The 15,742-nt window shown below is 46.0% G+C and overlaps 1 protein-coding gene and 1 pseudogene across 1 annotated transcript; one reads left to right on the top strand and one right to left on the bottom strand.

The window, feature by feature from the left end:
• Positions 1 to 2,722: 2,722 nt before the first annotated feature.
• LOC125516134 (protein RAFTIN 1A-like) lies at positions 2,723 to 3,929 on the bottom strand. Its single transcript, XM_048681613.1, has 2 exons — positions 3,792 to 3,929; positions 2,723 to 3,708 (listed from the first exon to the last, which is right to left on the bottom strand). The coding sequence occupies exons 1-2, from the start codon at positions 3,916 to 3,918 to the stop codon at positions 2,921 to 2,923; spliced, it is 915 nt and encodes a 304-aa protein (XP_048537570.1). The 5' UTR covers positions 3,919 to 3,929; the 3' UTR covers positions 2,723 to 2,920.
• A 345-nt stretch (positions 3,930 to 4,274) lies between these two features.
• On the top strand, positions 4,275 to 15,374 carry LOC125516373 (annotated as a pseudogene).
• The last annotated feature ends 368 nt before the right edge of the window (positions 15,375 to 15,742 follow it).

The following is a 15,742-nucleotide window of genomic DNA, read 5'->3' as shown; positions in this document are numbered from 1 at the left end:
GGGAAGCCAAGGATGTTCCAAAGCCGGTTCGGATAATTCCTAGAAAAAGAATGCTCCAAAAACAAGTATCTGCTCCCAAAATGCAGGGCCAACAAATCAAAGAAAAGCTCACTTATTTCACCACAGCTGAGTGCTCGGAAGCAATCAAGCCTCGATACTATCACTGGCGAGGCCGACAGTGTCAAACAGCATGCTATGGAAATCAATGTCAAAAAATTTAGCAAAATCAATGTCCAACAGCATGCTATGAAAATCAATGGAATAAAAAAATTCAGATAATAATAGCGATGTGCTTACTGTAGGTATGGTTGGTTTGCGAGGCCGACGGTGTCAAACGACATGCTATGAAAATCAATGTCAAAGAATTAGCAACAACAATCTCAAACAACATGTTATGGAAATCAATAGAACACAAAAAAATTCAGCTCATAATTATGATGTGTTTGCTGTAGGTATGGTTGGTTCGAGCCTAATTTGAAGCAACAAAGCAGTGATTCATCTTTGGACGCAAGAAGTAAGCATCATTCATTTGTTGAAGAATATCTACTAAAAAACTTGACCTTCACCTCAGTTTGTAAATGAAGTTGATTTAACGGCTTGATCAAGGCCCATATGCACCTATGACATGTCCACCTGAATCCAAAGAAATAAATAAATTAGAGTTTACCTTGGACCCACTTTTGATAGTAATTCCACTTTGGACGCTCATCAGCCAGAACTCAATGGAGGCATAAGGCACGAACAAAAAACTAACCTGGACAATGAAAAAAAACTTAATCTGGTGGCAAAGCTTGGACGCGAACTTCTGGGTCTTGAGAAGCTTGGCATGCTTGTTGTATGAACCGGTGTCATCCAAAAGCTTGCCTAGAAGTAGTATTTACATCAAGCCGAGAGCATGTTTGATCAATTCTTCTTGTGTGCCATTAATCCTTTTCCTGCATTACAGGCACACACGACAAGCTTTGAATTTGCCATGAAAACAATCTGGGTTGAGGTGCTGGGTGTTAATTATAGTGGATTGGACGTCTGCACTCACCAAGCCCCACCTTGGGTGCTACCAGTTCCACGTCGGCGGACCTCGCCATCTCGAGAGAGAGTCAAATAAATAGAAAACGTGGTGGAGATGGGAGGGGGGCAATACCTGCAGAGTTTGAAGGGCCGTCACCGCCGCTTGTTGGATCTCCGTGCCCCATCAACGATCCGAAGTTTCAGCCACCACCGCCTCCTCTTGGTTTGTCGTTGGGGGGATCTGTTGGTGGTGTAGAGGAGGGAGGGGAGGAGCTGGGTGCCTGGGTTACCGTCGGGCGGCCGTCGGAGGGAGTGCAATGGAGGTTCCCCATGCGCCTCGGCGTTCTCTGCGTGGAAGCGCTCTGGTGAAGATGCGTTGGGCGCGGCGGAGTCAGGGTTGGAGGTGCAGGACGGGAGGAGCGCCACCTGAGGTCAGCATGGCGGGGGCATAGGAGCACCAGCTGAGGTCGGCACAGGAGGTGGCGACGGAGATCGGGCGTGCAAGGTGGGGAAGGAGATCAATTGGCAGAGGGAGATAAGGAGAAATCGATTCCTGCCTTATGTGCGGAGGTGTTTTCCTCCGCGGTGGAGTGCGGTCAGTCATGTTAAATTATTAAGTGCACACCAGGGATCAGATTAGATTAAGGACAGCTGTTAGATTGAGATTGATGGGTCTAATCTTGTGGTGGTAATGAGTTCGTGTACGCTTATGGGGTGCACGTAAAAAAGTTCTTGTTGGATTGTTTAATAGTAGTGGAGATATATTTTTCAGTCTAGGTAGAAAAAGTTTGTTATCCCAACGTGAAGCACTAAGCAGGAATACAGATTGTTCTCTAGACTGTTCTTTTGTTTGTGCGTAGAAAAAAGAGGAGTCTGCATTAATTATTTTGCTTAAATTATATAGGACATCAGCACCAACGTGTACTCTACCATGAGGCTTCTCTTTTTTTTATGGGACGCTTTGATTTTTTGGTGGAGTTGTGATGGACAATCTCTTCCCTAGTATTCCTTTTATAAACTGCGCACTTTTCTAATTATCTATTGTATCTTTTTTTTGTTGCCATACTTTTTTTTAACACAGTAACAAATGCAAGTGCTTATACATACGTGCATACACTCATCCCTATGAACGCACACACGCACACTCTATCCTTATGAGCACATTGGAGAGACTGAGTCGGCATATCATTTTGAGATTTAAGAAGTCACGATAGGCGCCTCGTCGTCGACAGGAACATCTTCTTCCACTGAAAGTGCATCGCCGAAAATCCTGAAATAAATCCAGGAATAATGCGAGCAACAGGACTTGAACCCTGTTGGGCTGGGGATACCGTTGTTCCTCTAACCATTCAACCACGGGTTGGTTCGCTTTTGTTGCCGTACTTTCCTACACCAACCAAAGGCAGTTTTTTAGACCTTTTAGTAGAAACACACGTGAGTTAACCAAAGACGTGTTGGTTCTAGGAAAAAATAAACGTGTTGTACGTGACATGCATGTCAAACTATTTGTTTATGATAATATTTGTATGTAACATTGTGTCTTTAAATTTTAGTCGTTAATCTCTAAAATTTATGGTCAAGATAAATGTGAAGTAACTTGATGGCTCATTTGACTACTGTTTGATAAGTATATAATAGATAGATAGATTTGTGATCCTTATGGCACAAGCTGAACTGACAGCTGACGACGCCCATGTACATTTGGGGGCACAGTATATAACAATTTATTCAAACACGTTCACAAACGTAAACTCGATACAAAATGTCTTGCGCGTGCTAGGCCACAACACTTCAGATTCAGACAAGAGGAAGAGAGCCTTCGTATGAACCTCGCGCTCCCTGCACGCTGCTAATCATTGGCCATGGTACTAGACCGGAGTGGCATAGATTGTTGGTACCTCGTAGCAGCCTACTACGGTTTGGTCGCCTTCTTGCCAATGCCAAACACCGGATTGGCGTACGGCATGAAGTGGCACACCGGCGTTCCAGGGTGTGTACCTAGCACCTCGAACGACGGATGAGCCGGGCTCCACTTGGACGTGTCAAAGTGGCAGAATGCTAACAACTTGGCTGTCGGGCCGCCGCCGACGAGTCCCCGGAGCGAGACCACGTAGCCCTTGTCCGTGAGCCCGGCCGTCATGTGACACTGGTAGACGCGGTAGGGGAATGGCATCTTGTGGCAGCCGACGAAGTAGTCACCATGGAGCTTGGTGACCGCCTGGACCTCGTACAGCTGACGTGGCAGGCCGCCGCCGGCTGGGAGCACCGACGTGGCCGTCCACATACCATGGTCACCACCGGTGGAACCACCAATTAGCATGTTCATGGCGCTCCGCACGGTGCTCTCCAGCGACGTGGTGCAGACCCTGATCTCGCCGGCGTGCGGCAGTGACTGGCACAGGCTCAGTGTTTTCGCCACGTGGGATGCCTCGGCGGAGCCTGCTGGGATGCTGAAGGTGGTGAGGACGGCGCTTAGGTTTGCGAAGGGGACCTTCTCGGCGAGGTCGTGTGGGAGGATGGGTGGCTCAGCTTCTGCAGGGAAGGACATGGTCATGGCGCTGCCCGGACGCAGCTGCGCCTCGTAGAAGAAGATGCCCGTCGGTGCCGCCAAGCTCGCCGTGCACATGCCGGTCCAAGCACCGCACAAACTGATACTGGGGAATGCAGGGTAGCGCTCCACTCGAGGCGCATCATCGATGCCTGGAGAACACAGCAGACTTATTTACAAACTCGTGTCAACATGACATGGTTACTTATATTATATCTAAGCAAAAGTGGCGTACCTTTCCGCACAAGGTCTGCGATGGCATCGGGCATCGGCGTGCCCGGGAGGGCCTGCTGCCAAAAGCTGCTCATGGCCGGAGTGCCGGCGGCCACCACGATCAGAAAGAGCACAGCACAACGGTACATGTGTGGATCAATATTGGAGCCTGCTTTGATTGGATGGTGGTTGCCTCCCGCTGCCCCGGTATATATACTCTGCTTGCTCAACGAAGACGCGAACTGCCCCCACAAAACAAAGACGCGATCGAACATTATAGCTGCCACAACTGGATGCCTTGTCTGTCTCTTTCTCTCAACCTTCTCTTGCGCTACGTTCCTAACAGGGACAAGAGTTGGGATGGAGAACGAGTTTCAAATCGTGTTACTTCTTTTAAGCAACGACGTACGCATTATTATGGCCTGCTCTGATATATTTTATCTATAATCGTCGAGGTTTTCGCCTGATCGATCATAGCCGCCTAGGATAGTACTCCATGGTTGAGATGTCCATTTCGGTGAAGACTGTCAGCAGCCAGCAGGGTTCCTTTTGCCCTATATTTTCAGGTCCTTTACAAGTCTATCTTGTTGAATTATTACATTTTTTCTGTTTGCAGTATTATCATTGCATCTTCTCGATGAGGTACTGAGCTTTGTTTCGCACCCAGTTCTTCTTTAACTGTCCTGGGTTCTCAGTTTCAATGTGAGTAAGCAATTGGAAAGGCTGTGCATCCTCCTATTAGCAGCCCCCAACTTAGTAAGCATATGGCAAGTGGGTGCATAATTCATTCATTGATTGGATCATGGCATCAATATTTTTCTAAAAAATATGGTAAACCGTCTTGCTCTCAGTCAAGGTATCTTCTGACTCATGTCGGCTTTAATAAACTAGTCATCTTACCCGCACATTTGTGCGGGTACCTTTGATACATTGTTGTACAAGTTAATTAAGACAATTCTCCTCGATTTATATACATCTTTATATTCACAAAAATGTTAAACTATTTTATTAAAATCTCAATTCATCATCAAGTATGAACGTTTTCTATCTTAATTATGTGAAAATTTTGTGAGCCTTTATAAACTTTTTATGTTCGGTTTTTCTTATACATATATTGGAAACCAATATATGTGTCTATCTCTTCTAAATATATTATTTCCAGTACTATACTTTGGCTCTAGTTTTTCTGATTCAGGTATTTTGTAACATTTTTCTAAAATTGATATGCGCATTTAGGCTAATACCGTTAATCTAACTATAGTCTGAACTCTGAAAAAGTCTGAACTCAACAGCTGTCTAGGTTAATACCGTTAATCTAATTATAGGTTAATACCGTTACAGGAATGATATGCACATTTTTTCAAAAAAGTCCTAACTCTGAAAAAGAATCCAGGATCCATGACCATGAATGAACAGGTCGAGCTGCTGTCGAGGCTCAACCACTGCCACGTGGTGCCGCTGCCGGGGTACTGCTCGGAACGACAGGGGCGGCAGCTAGTGTTCAAGTGCATGACCAGCGGTAACCTGGGGGAGTGCCTGGACGACCTCAATGGGAAACACATGGACTAGGCGATGCGCGTCGGCATGGCGCTGGGCGCGGCGAGGGGCCTCGAGTACCTCCACAAAGCGGCGGCGGCGCGCATCCTGCACCGCGACATCAAGTCCATCGACATCCTCCTCGACGATAGGTTCAGGGCCAGGATCACTGTCCTGGGCATGGCCAATTGCCTAATGAACGACGGCGTGACGAACTGCTCCAGCTCACCGGCGCGGATGTTGGGCACCTTCGGGTACTTCGCCCCCGAGTACGCCATCGTCGGCAAGGCATCGCTCAAGTCGGGCGTATTCAGCTTCGGCGTGGTGGTGCTTGAGCTCATCACCGACCGACAGCCGGTGCACATGAAGGGCGGCGGCGGCGGTGCGGACGAGAGTGTGGTGATGTGGTCGACCTCGCGGCTGCGGGACAACAGGCTGGTTGTGGCGGAGCTGCCGGACCTGGCGCTGAAGGGCGTGTTCCCGCTCGAGGAGATGCAGATCATGGCGCACCTGGCTAGGAGTGCCTGCAGTGGGACCTTGAGGCTAGGGCCACCATGATCGAGGTCATCCAGATCCTCTCCACCATCGCGCCCCTCGCCAAAAAGCACCGCCGCCACCACCTGTTGAAATATTAGGGTGGGCCTAGGGCCCGTCTACCAATTTCTGAAAATCACTAAGGGCCCATGTGGTTATATGATGATCCACAAGTATAGGAGATCTATCGTACGAGGAGCAGAAGGAAATGACAAGCGGTTTTCAGCAAGGTATTCTCTGCAAGCACTGAAATTATCGGTAACAGATAATTGTATGATGAGATAGTTCGTAACGGGTAACAAGTAACAAAAGTAAACAAGGTGCAACAAGGTGGGCCAATCCTTTTTGTACCAAAGGACAAGCCTGGAAGAACTCTTATATAAAGCAAAGCGCTCCCGAGGACACATGAGAATTGTTTCAATTTAGTATTCATCATACTCATATAATTCGCGTTCGTTACTTTGATAATTTGATATGTGGGTGAACCGGTGTTTGGGTGCTGCCCTTCCTTGGACAAGCCTCCCGCTTATGATTAACCCCTCTCGCAAGCATCCGCAACTATGAAAGAAGAATTAAGATAAATCTAATCATAGCATGAAACATATGGATTCAAATCAGCCCCTTACGAAGCAACGCATAGACTAGTGCTTAAGCTTGTGTCACTCTAACAACCCATCATCTACTTATTACTTACCAATGTCTTCCTCTAGGCCCAAATCATGGTGAAGTGTCATGTAGTCGACGTTCACATAACACCACTAGAGGAAAGACAACATACATCTCATCAAAATATCGAACGAATACCAAATTTACATGATTACTTATAGCAAGACTTCTCTCATGTCCTCAGGAACAAATGTAACTACTCACAAAGCATATTCATGTTCATAGTCAGAGGAGTATTAATTATCATTAAGGATCTGAACATATGATCTTCCACCGAATAAACCAACTAGCATCAACTACAAGTAGTAATCAACACTACTAGCAACCCACAGGTATCAATCTGAGGTTTTGAGACAAAGATCGGATATAAGAGATGAACTATGGCTTGAGAGGAGATGGTGCTGGTGAAGATGTTGATGCAGATTGACCCTCTCTCGATGAGAGGATCATTGGTGATGATGATGGCGATGATTTCCCCTCCCGGAGGGAAGTTTCCCCGGCAGAACAGCTTCGCCAGAGCCCTTGATTGGTTCTGCCCAGGTTCCGCCTCGAGACGGCGACGCTTCGTCCCGAAAGCTTCCTTCTGATTTTTTGAAGGTCAAAACACATCATATATCAGAAGATGTGCATCGGGGGCCCTGCCAGGTGGCCCACAAGACAGGGGGCGCGCCCATGGGGTAGGGCCCGCCCTCCACCCTTCTGGACGGCAGGTGGCCCCCCTCTGGTGCTTTCTTCGCCCAATATCTTTTATATATTCCAAAACAATTCTCCATGAAGTTTCAGGAATTTTGGAGTTGTGCAAAATAGGTCTCTAATATTTCCTCCTTTTCCAGTCCAAAATTCTAACTGCCGGCATTCTCCCTCTTCATGTAAACCTTATAAAATAAGAGAGAAAAGGCATAAGTATTATGACATAATGTGTAACAATAGCCCATAATGCAATAAATATCAATATAAAAGCATGATGTAAAATGAACGTATCAACTCCCCAAGCTTAGACCTCGCTTGTCCTCAAGCTTAAGCCAAAATCAAAAAATATGTCCACTTTAGAGATAGAGGTGTCAATAAAATAAAATACGGACATGAGGGCATCATGATCATCTTGAGAACAGCAACATACATTGCCATAAAAAATTATGCTAAAGTAACAATTCGTTCACAAGGTAAATTATGAATCAGAAACTTTAGTGAAAACTAACAAACTATGATCTCAGTCATTGAAGCAATTGCAATTTAACATAATGTCGGAAAGAGTCAATTCAAGAGCTTTTCAACAAGTCCACATACTCAACCATCATTTAATCTTTCACAATTGCTAACACTCACGCGATACTTTTGGGTTCAAAGCTTCAATCGGACACATAGAAAGATAGGGGCTTATAGTTTCGCCTCCCAACTTTTTACCTCAAGGGTAATGTCAACAATAATATTTTATGATAACCTACATCCGAGTGGATATATATATATATATACACATCTGGGCTATTCTGTTACGCATAACAGAATATTATTCTGTTACCATTTTTGAACTGACGGTTTCAGATGGTTGTACTGATGTTTTCGAAGCGGTTGAACTGATGCTTTCAGTTTTGTTTAACACATCATCTTCTTTAGTTCAAAAACTTTTTATAATTTTTTTGTCGGAACGGGGTGTGATGCCCGGATAATTAAGCTACAGTGAATCTCCGCTAATGATGCCACGTCACCTCGGTTATTGTTGATAATCCCGCGTTAGTTCAAAAACCAATTCAAATTCAAAATTTAATAAAAGGCAAACATCAAAATTTTCAAACTTTAAAACTAAAATGTTCGGGTTGTGCCCAATGGTACAGAAGTAACTACGGTGGAGGAACCACACTTTCATAAAATGTTTAAATACTCTAAGTGGATAAAACAGCAGCAAAACAATTAATAAAATGCCTTTTGTATTTTATAAAATATTAAACTAATTTATTTTGGAGTAAAACTTTTTGTGGCAGTGCCATTCAATGCAATTTGAGTTATGAGGCAAGTTACACTTTTTACAAAAATCAATTGATGGCTCTACTTAATACGAAACAATGTATAAAAAAACTAAAAGAAAAATAGAAAACAAAACAAACAAAAGATAAATAAAACATGGGGGAAAACCCCCGTGGCCCAACTGGGCCTTGGCCCAGCCGGCCGGCCCGTCTACCCCCGTGGCCTACTTACCCCATTACCCCAAACCCTAACCCCCCCCGACCCCCCCACTTCCCCCCCCCCATGTCGCCACCTTCCTCCCCTCTCGATCCAGATTGGATCGGGATCGACCCCATCGCCACGGACCGCCGCCTCCGCCCCGCAGGTCCTCCTGCCGTCCTCGTGCCGTTGCCTCGCCACCAGAGATGGAAGGATCCTCGAGGCCCCGTTGAGGATCTGGCCTACCTTGCCTCCTCCTTGCCATGGCCGGCCCCGAGCACCGTGCCTGCAGCAGCACCGCCGTCGCGGCCACCTCGTCGCCCGGACCTCCCCGCCGGACTTCCTCCACGTCTACATCGCCGCGCGTCGTCCCCATCCTCCTCCTCGACGAGCTCCATCGAGCCTCGCCGACCCGTGCACCTGCAACGCTAGTGAGGCCATCAGCCTCCGCCTCCCCTCTTCTCCCCCCCTGACCAGGACGCCTCGCGTCCGCGCCGCCGTGCCCGTCTGCCTCGGCCGCTTGTTGTCGTGCTGCCGCTGCTCCCCCTGCACGCCCCGACCGCGCCCGACCGTGATGCTCCACCCGCGGCCTGCTGTCGCTCGCTACCGCGCCCTCGTCGCGCCTGCCGCCCCCGTTGCCCGTTGCCTACCACCCAGGCCGTTGAATGCCTCACCGCACCTCCCCGTCGCTCGCCGGCGCCTTCCCCCTAGCACCTGCCGGAGCTCTGCTCCCGGCGTCCGCCACCGCGATGCTGCCTACTGCTGGCGCCGCTGCTGGCCGCCCCGCCTCCGCCCGTTGCTGGCGCTGCTGATGCCGTGCCGTGCCCGCCACTTGCCCGTCGCGGCGCGCGCGCCCGCAGCTCCGCTTCCCTTCCGCGACCCGCGCCGCCGACCCGCGCCCGCTCGGCCCTCTCCAGGGTCAGGCGCCCGCAGCGCCCAGCGCCTGGCTCCGCCCCGCAACCGCGCCCTAGAACCACGCCCGTTAGCCCGCTATGCCCCTTTGGGGCAATGACAGAGGGGGCCCACCTGAAAAAAAGAACTATAAAAATAAATAAATAAACAAGTAAATAAATAAAAATTAATAATTACTTGATTAATTAATCAAGTTAATTAATTCTGTTTAATTAATGTAATTAACTAGTTAGTTTAATTAAACCCTAATTAGACTAAACAGTCAATGACAAACGAGACCCACACGTCAGTTGACTAGTCAACTCCTCTGTTGACTGCTGACGTCATGCTGATGTCATGCTGATGTCATTAATCCATTTTCGAATTAAATTAAATAATTAATTAAATTCCAAAAATTAATAAAATCTTTAGAAAATCATATCTTTTAATCCGTAACTCGGATTAAATTATTTACAACATGAAAGTTGCTCAGAACGATGAGACGAACCCGGATACGCACCCCGTTCGTCCGCCACGCACCCCTAACATGTCAAACTCGCAACTTTCCCCCTCCGGCTCCTCTGCCCGAAAACACGAAACACCGGAGATACTTTCCCGGATGTTATCCCCCTTCACTGGTATCACCTACTACCGCGTTAGGGCACCTCTAACGTCGTTACTTGTCATGTCATGCATCACTATGCATATGCTTGCTTATATATTTATTGTTTCTCCCCCCTCTTCTCTCGATAGACACCGAGACCGACGCCGCTGCTACCTAGTACGACTACGGTGTTGACGACCCCTCTCTCTTGCCAGAGCAACCAGGCAAGCCCCCCTTTTGATCACCAGATATCGCCTACTCTTCTCTATACTGCTTGCATTAGAGTAGTGTAGCATGTTACTGCTTTCCGTTATTCCTATCCTGATGCATAGCCTATCCTTGCTACTACTGTTGTTACCATTACCTGCTATCCTACTGCTTAGTATAGGATGCTAGTGTTCCATCAGTGGCCCTACACTCTTGTCCGTCCGCCATGCTATACTACTGGGCCGTGATCACTTCGGGAGGTGACCACGGGCATATACAATATACTTTACACAGTTACCTTACCTGTGATACTGTTCGGAGATGGGGGCTGAAGGGGCAGGTGGCTCCATCCCAGTAGAGGTGGGCCTGGGTTCCCGACGGCCCCCGACTGTTACTTTGAGGCGGAGCGACAGGGCAGGTTGAGACCACCTAGGAGAGAGGTGGGCCTGGCCCTGGTCGGCGTTCGCAGATACTTAACACGTTTAACGAGATCTTGGTATTTGATCTGAGTCTGGCTACTGGCCTATACGCACTAACCATCTACGCGGGGACAGTTATGGGCACTCGACGTCATGGTATCAGCCGAAGCCTTCATGACGTCAGCAACGGAGCGGCGCGCGCTGGATTGGACTGGAACGCCTACTAGGCTAGGTCTGCTTCCGGCCGCCCACGCAACGTGCAGGTGTGCTAAGGGCGATGGGCCCAGACCCCTGGGCGCTTAGGTTTAGACCGGCGTGCTGACCTCTTTGTTGGTCTAGGTGGGGCTGCGACGTGTTGATCTTCCGAGGCCGGGCATGACCCAGGAAAGTGTGTCCGGCCAAATGGGATCGAGCGTGTTGGGTTGTGTGGTGCACCCCTGCAGGGAAGTTAATCTATTCGAATAGCCGTGATCTTCGGTAACAGGACGACTTGGAGTTGTACCTTGACCTTATGACAACTAGAACCGGATACTTAATAAAACACACCCTTCCAAGTGCCAGATACAACCGGTGATCGCTCTCTCACAGGGCAACGAGGGGAGGATCATCGGTTAGGATTATGCTATACGATGCTACTTGGAGGTCTTCAGTCTACTCTCTTCTACTTGTTGCAAGACGGAGGCTGCCAGAAGCGTAGTCTTCGAAAGGATTAGTTATCCCCCTCTTATTCTGGCATTCTGCAGTTCAGTCCACATATGATACCCTTATTCCATTTGATACCCATGCATATGTAGTGTAGCTCCTTGCTTGCGAGTACTTTGGATGAGTACTCACGGTTGCTTTCTCCGTCTTTTCCCCCTATCCCTTCTACCTGGTTGTCGCAACCAGATGTTGGAGCCCAGGAGCCAGACGCCACCTTCGACGACGACTCCTACTACACCGAAGGTGCCTACTACTACGTGCTGCCCGCTGACGATGACCAGGAGTAGTTAGGAGGATCCCAGGCAGGAGGCCTGCGCCTCTTTCGATCTGTATCCCAGTTTGTGCTAGCCTTCTTAAGGCAAACTTGTTTAACTTATGTCTGTACTCAGACATTGTTGCTTCCGCTGACTCGTCTATGATCGAGCTCTTGTATTCGAGCCCTCGAGGCCCCTGGCTTGTAATATGATGCTTGTATGACTTATTTTATTTGTAGAGTTGTGTTGTGATATCTTCCCGTGAGTCCCTGATCTTGATCGTACACGTTTACGTGTATGATTAGTGTACGATTAAATCGGGGGCGTCACAAGTTGGTATCAGAGCCGACTGCCTGTAGAAATTCCCCTTCCACACTCCTTGGCCGAAGTTGAGTCTAGTCATTACAAAACTTTTACTAACATGGCTGTGTGCCTTACGGGCCCACGTCGCCATTGGGTGGTATTAGGATATTTTACTCGTCTATACTCTGGGACTCTGATCTCTCTTCTATTCGGGTTAAACGAATTTTGCTAAATCTAAAATTAGGATCTCGTTGTCACTTTCACCCGGAGAGCCCCCTTTTACTGTTGATCGCCTGCTACACGTGAAGACCCTGAAGATACTCTCCGCTATTAACCCGAGAACTTGTGTTCATCGCGTTTGCAATTCCCCTTCCACCGTCAACCCTTATGGATAACTACTTGCAGTTGTTATTCTTACATTCATCCCCAGTTGGTCTTGTTATTACAAGATACCTCGAAATACTCGTCGATGTTTTGATAATCCTTTGAGCCTACTGCATTGCTGTTCTTTGTCACCTGAATACCCCTACGAATAATTCTCGTACTTATCGAGTATCCGCTCATCCCCCAGTTGTTCATGTGTTACACAATGGTCTTCGAAATACTATTCGATCCTCTAAAAATCCTTAGTAGCTTATTGCTGTGCAATAATTGTCTGCTTACATGATGGATGCTTTCCATATGTCTGGCAGTATTCATTAGTATCCTTAGGCACCTTCATTTTGATTCTTTTGATTCAACATGAGTGCGAATGCACGCAATCATCAGATGATCCTTTTAAATTTTCAAACCGTTTGTCGGAATTGAGCAAATAAGATGGCGTTGGAAAGCTGGTGAAAATCCGCATCTTCCATATATGTATTGTTTTTTCTAATTCTATATGATTTAAAAGTAATTTGAAAAACGGTGAAATTCTGGGTGAAACGTATTTTCACGATTTTTTGTAAACGGTTCGTCGGATTGACACAAATGATACGGCGTTGGAAAGCTATGGAAAATGCGCAACTTTTTTGTATATAAATGTTTTTCCAATTCCTTACGGTTTAAAAACGAATTCGAATACGGTCAAATTTGATTTTAACGCGATTTTTTAAAAAGTTTGTCGAAATATGGCAAATACTATACCGTTGGATAGCTATAAAAAATGCGAAACTTAGTCATGTTGAACGTTTTCTCTACTTCGCAACCGTTTAAGAGTAATTTTGAATACGGCATGACGGATCATGCTGTTTTCTCGTCTGAAAAACAGAATAGTCGTACTGATATATGTGTATGTTTGTACTGAGCTATTTTTTGTAGAGTAATTTTGAATGGTTCCGAAAAAGGGTACTTGTACTGATGCTTGCATGGGTTTGTACTAAGCGTGTTTTCACTAACTAGACTTTGCTCTGCTTTGCTCATAAGTTTTTAATGATTTATTGTATTGTCGCCCCTGTACTTGCATGGTTTATATCATCGAACTGAATAGGGGGTAACAGAATAATATTCTATTACCGGTAACAGAATAGTCCAGCCCTATATATATATATATATATATATATATATATAATATATATATATATATATATATATATGACAAATTTTATCTACAAACAGTGGTAGTTACCTCCTAAGTAATTGCCCTCCACGTGTCCCCCTAGCAGTAAACTAGCCGGGTTGTTGGATATCAAAAGATCCGATAGGGTGCCACATACTAGCTATTTTAAATTAGTTATTTACAGAAAAACCGAGGAAGTTTGTTGGCAGCTAACTACATGCATGCATCGAGTTGAACGGATAAGTGCTATCCACCATGCATGCTCCTCAAAGCTCTTTGCATGCGCATGCGTTTTATATGTCAGCCAGATCTTAGTGTGCATACATAATTAGATTAGAGAATATATGGACAAAAATATATTGGAGTGTGTACGTATATTACTGCTTGGAGCCTTGGAGTATGGAAACTTTTTTTTATGTTTTAATAATATGTACGTTCACAAATAAGAGTATGATGAACACTGAAGAGTATATTGACTGTGCTGTATATTAGATAAGAGTACGTAGTATGTGTGCATGGCATGTGAACTAGAAAAGAATATAGTATACGGAAACGCTCCTTCGCGAGCGAGCGTTCCAACGAGCGATCTCGTATCCTCACGCTATCGGAAGCCAAAGAACAGATGGGCCCACCAACGTTAATGCATCAGCCCACATGCGCGTGTACATTGCTCGACCTTCCCTACTCTCTCTCTCTCTCCCGTGAACTCTTAATCTTCGCCCCCCCTGATTTCAATGGGTGGGGCCCGGGGTGGGGCCTCGATTTACCTTAAATGACATTCCAGACTTGCTAAAAAAAGCAAAGTGCAGCCTGTCGGAAATCGCGCGTTCCAGCGCGCGCGAGAGATAGCAGCGCTCTATAGTATATTCTTCGGAAAAGAAGTATGTAAAAAAGTAGTAAGAAGTATGTGTGTGATGGTAAGTTAGCTGAAAAAGTATGCAATATATTTGTCAGGAAGGAGTATATAAATAAGTATTACGAAGTACTCCCTCCGTTTCTAAATATTCGTCTTTTTATAGATTTCAACAAGTGACTACATACGAAGCAAAATGAGTGAATTTACACTCTAAATATGTCTATATACATCTGTATGTGGTAGTCCATTTGAAATCTCTAAAAAAATAAATATTTAGGAACGATAAATGTGAGCTGAAAAAGTATGTAATATATATGGATTATATAACTAGAAAACAAGCATATGGAGTATACATAACCAAAAAGAGTATGTAGTATCATCAACGTATCTAAAAAAGAAGTATATTAAAAAGTAGTAGGTAGTATGTGTGTATGGCACGTGAGCTGAAAAAGTATGTAGTATAATAATTGGAAATTAGTGTGTAAAAAAGTATTATGAAGTATGTGTGATGATATCTGAGCTGAATAAGTATGTAATATATATGGAGTATATAACTAGAAAAGAGTATGTAGTATATCATCAACTTATCTAAAAAATGATGTATGTTTAATATGAAGAGTCGCATAGGTCAGCCATGCATTCCAGATTCTTAAATAGAAGGATAGCTAGCACGTACATAACATGACGTGTACACAGTGCTTCATACATTGCTCATTCTGGTATTGTGCCCATCTAGTACTCCTAAAACATAATCTCACATAGGCAATGAAAACTACAAGACACGATGATCCTCTAGCGGCCATGTGCGGGCGATGGCTAGACGTGACAGTTTCTCGCCGCCGCTGCCTTTTGGCCGGGATGTCGAAGGTGTGGTCTCTGCGTGAACTGGTAGATGTCGGCGGTGATGGCGGCAATGGTCTCTGCGTGAACTGGTAGATGTCTGCGTGCACACAATCCGATTTGTGGACCTTGTTCTCACACTGCATAATTCCCTGAAGATAGCCAATTTGTGTTAACCTTTCGCAAGCCGATGTCTCACCCAGTGGTGCCTTGTGGACTGTGGACGCTCGGAGATATCGGGAAGGATGTATCATGAAATCGTCAGCTGCCGCCGGCGGACGCTCTCGCATGTTTGGAGGAACAGCTGTTGCGTTCAGCGGAGAGGACCCGGCGGACGGCAATACCTGTACAATAGATAACCGATGAATGCATATAATTCTGCATTAAAAATATCAAATCCAGTGATGCATGCATTGAGATCACGGGTAGTCATCATTCACGTACATGCCTGGTTTTTCAATTTG

This window comes from Triticum urartu, chromosome 6, assembly GCF_003073215.2.
Source record: "Triticum urartu cultivar G1812 chromosome 6, Tu2.1, whole genome shotgun sequence".
Lineage (NCBI taxonomy): Eukaryota > Viridiplantae > Streptophyta > Magnoliopsida > Poales > Poaceae > Triticum > Triticum urartu.
This window is presented reverse-complemented; position numbering and strand designations above follow the sequence as displayed.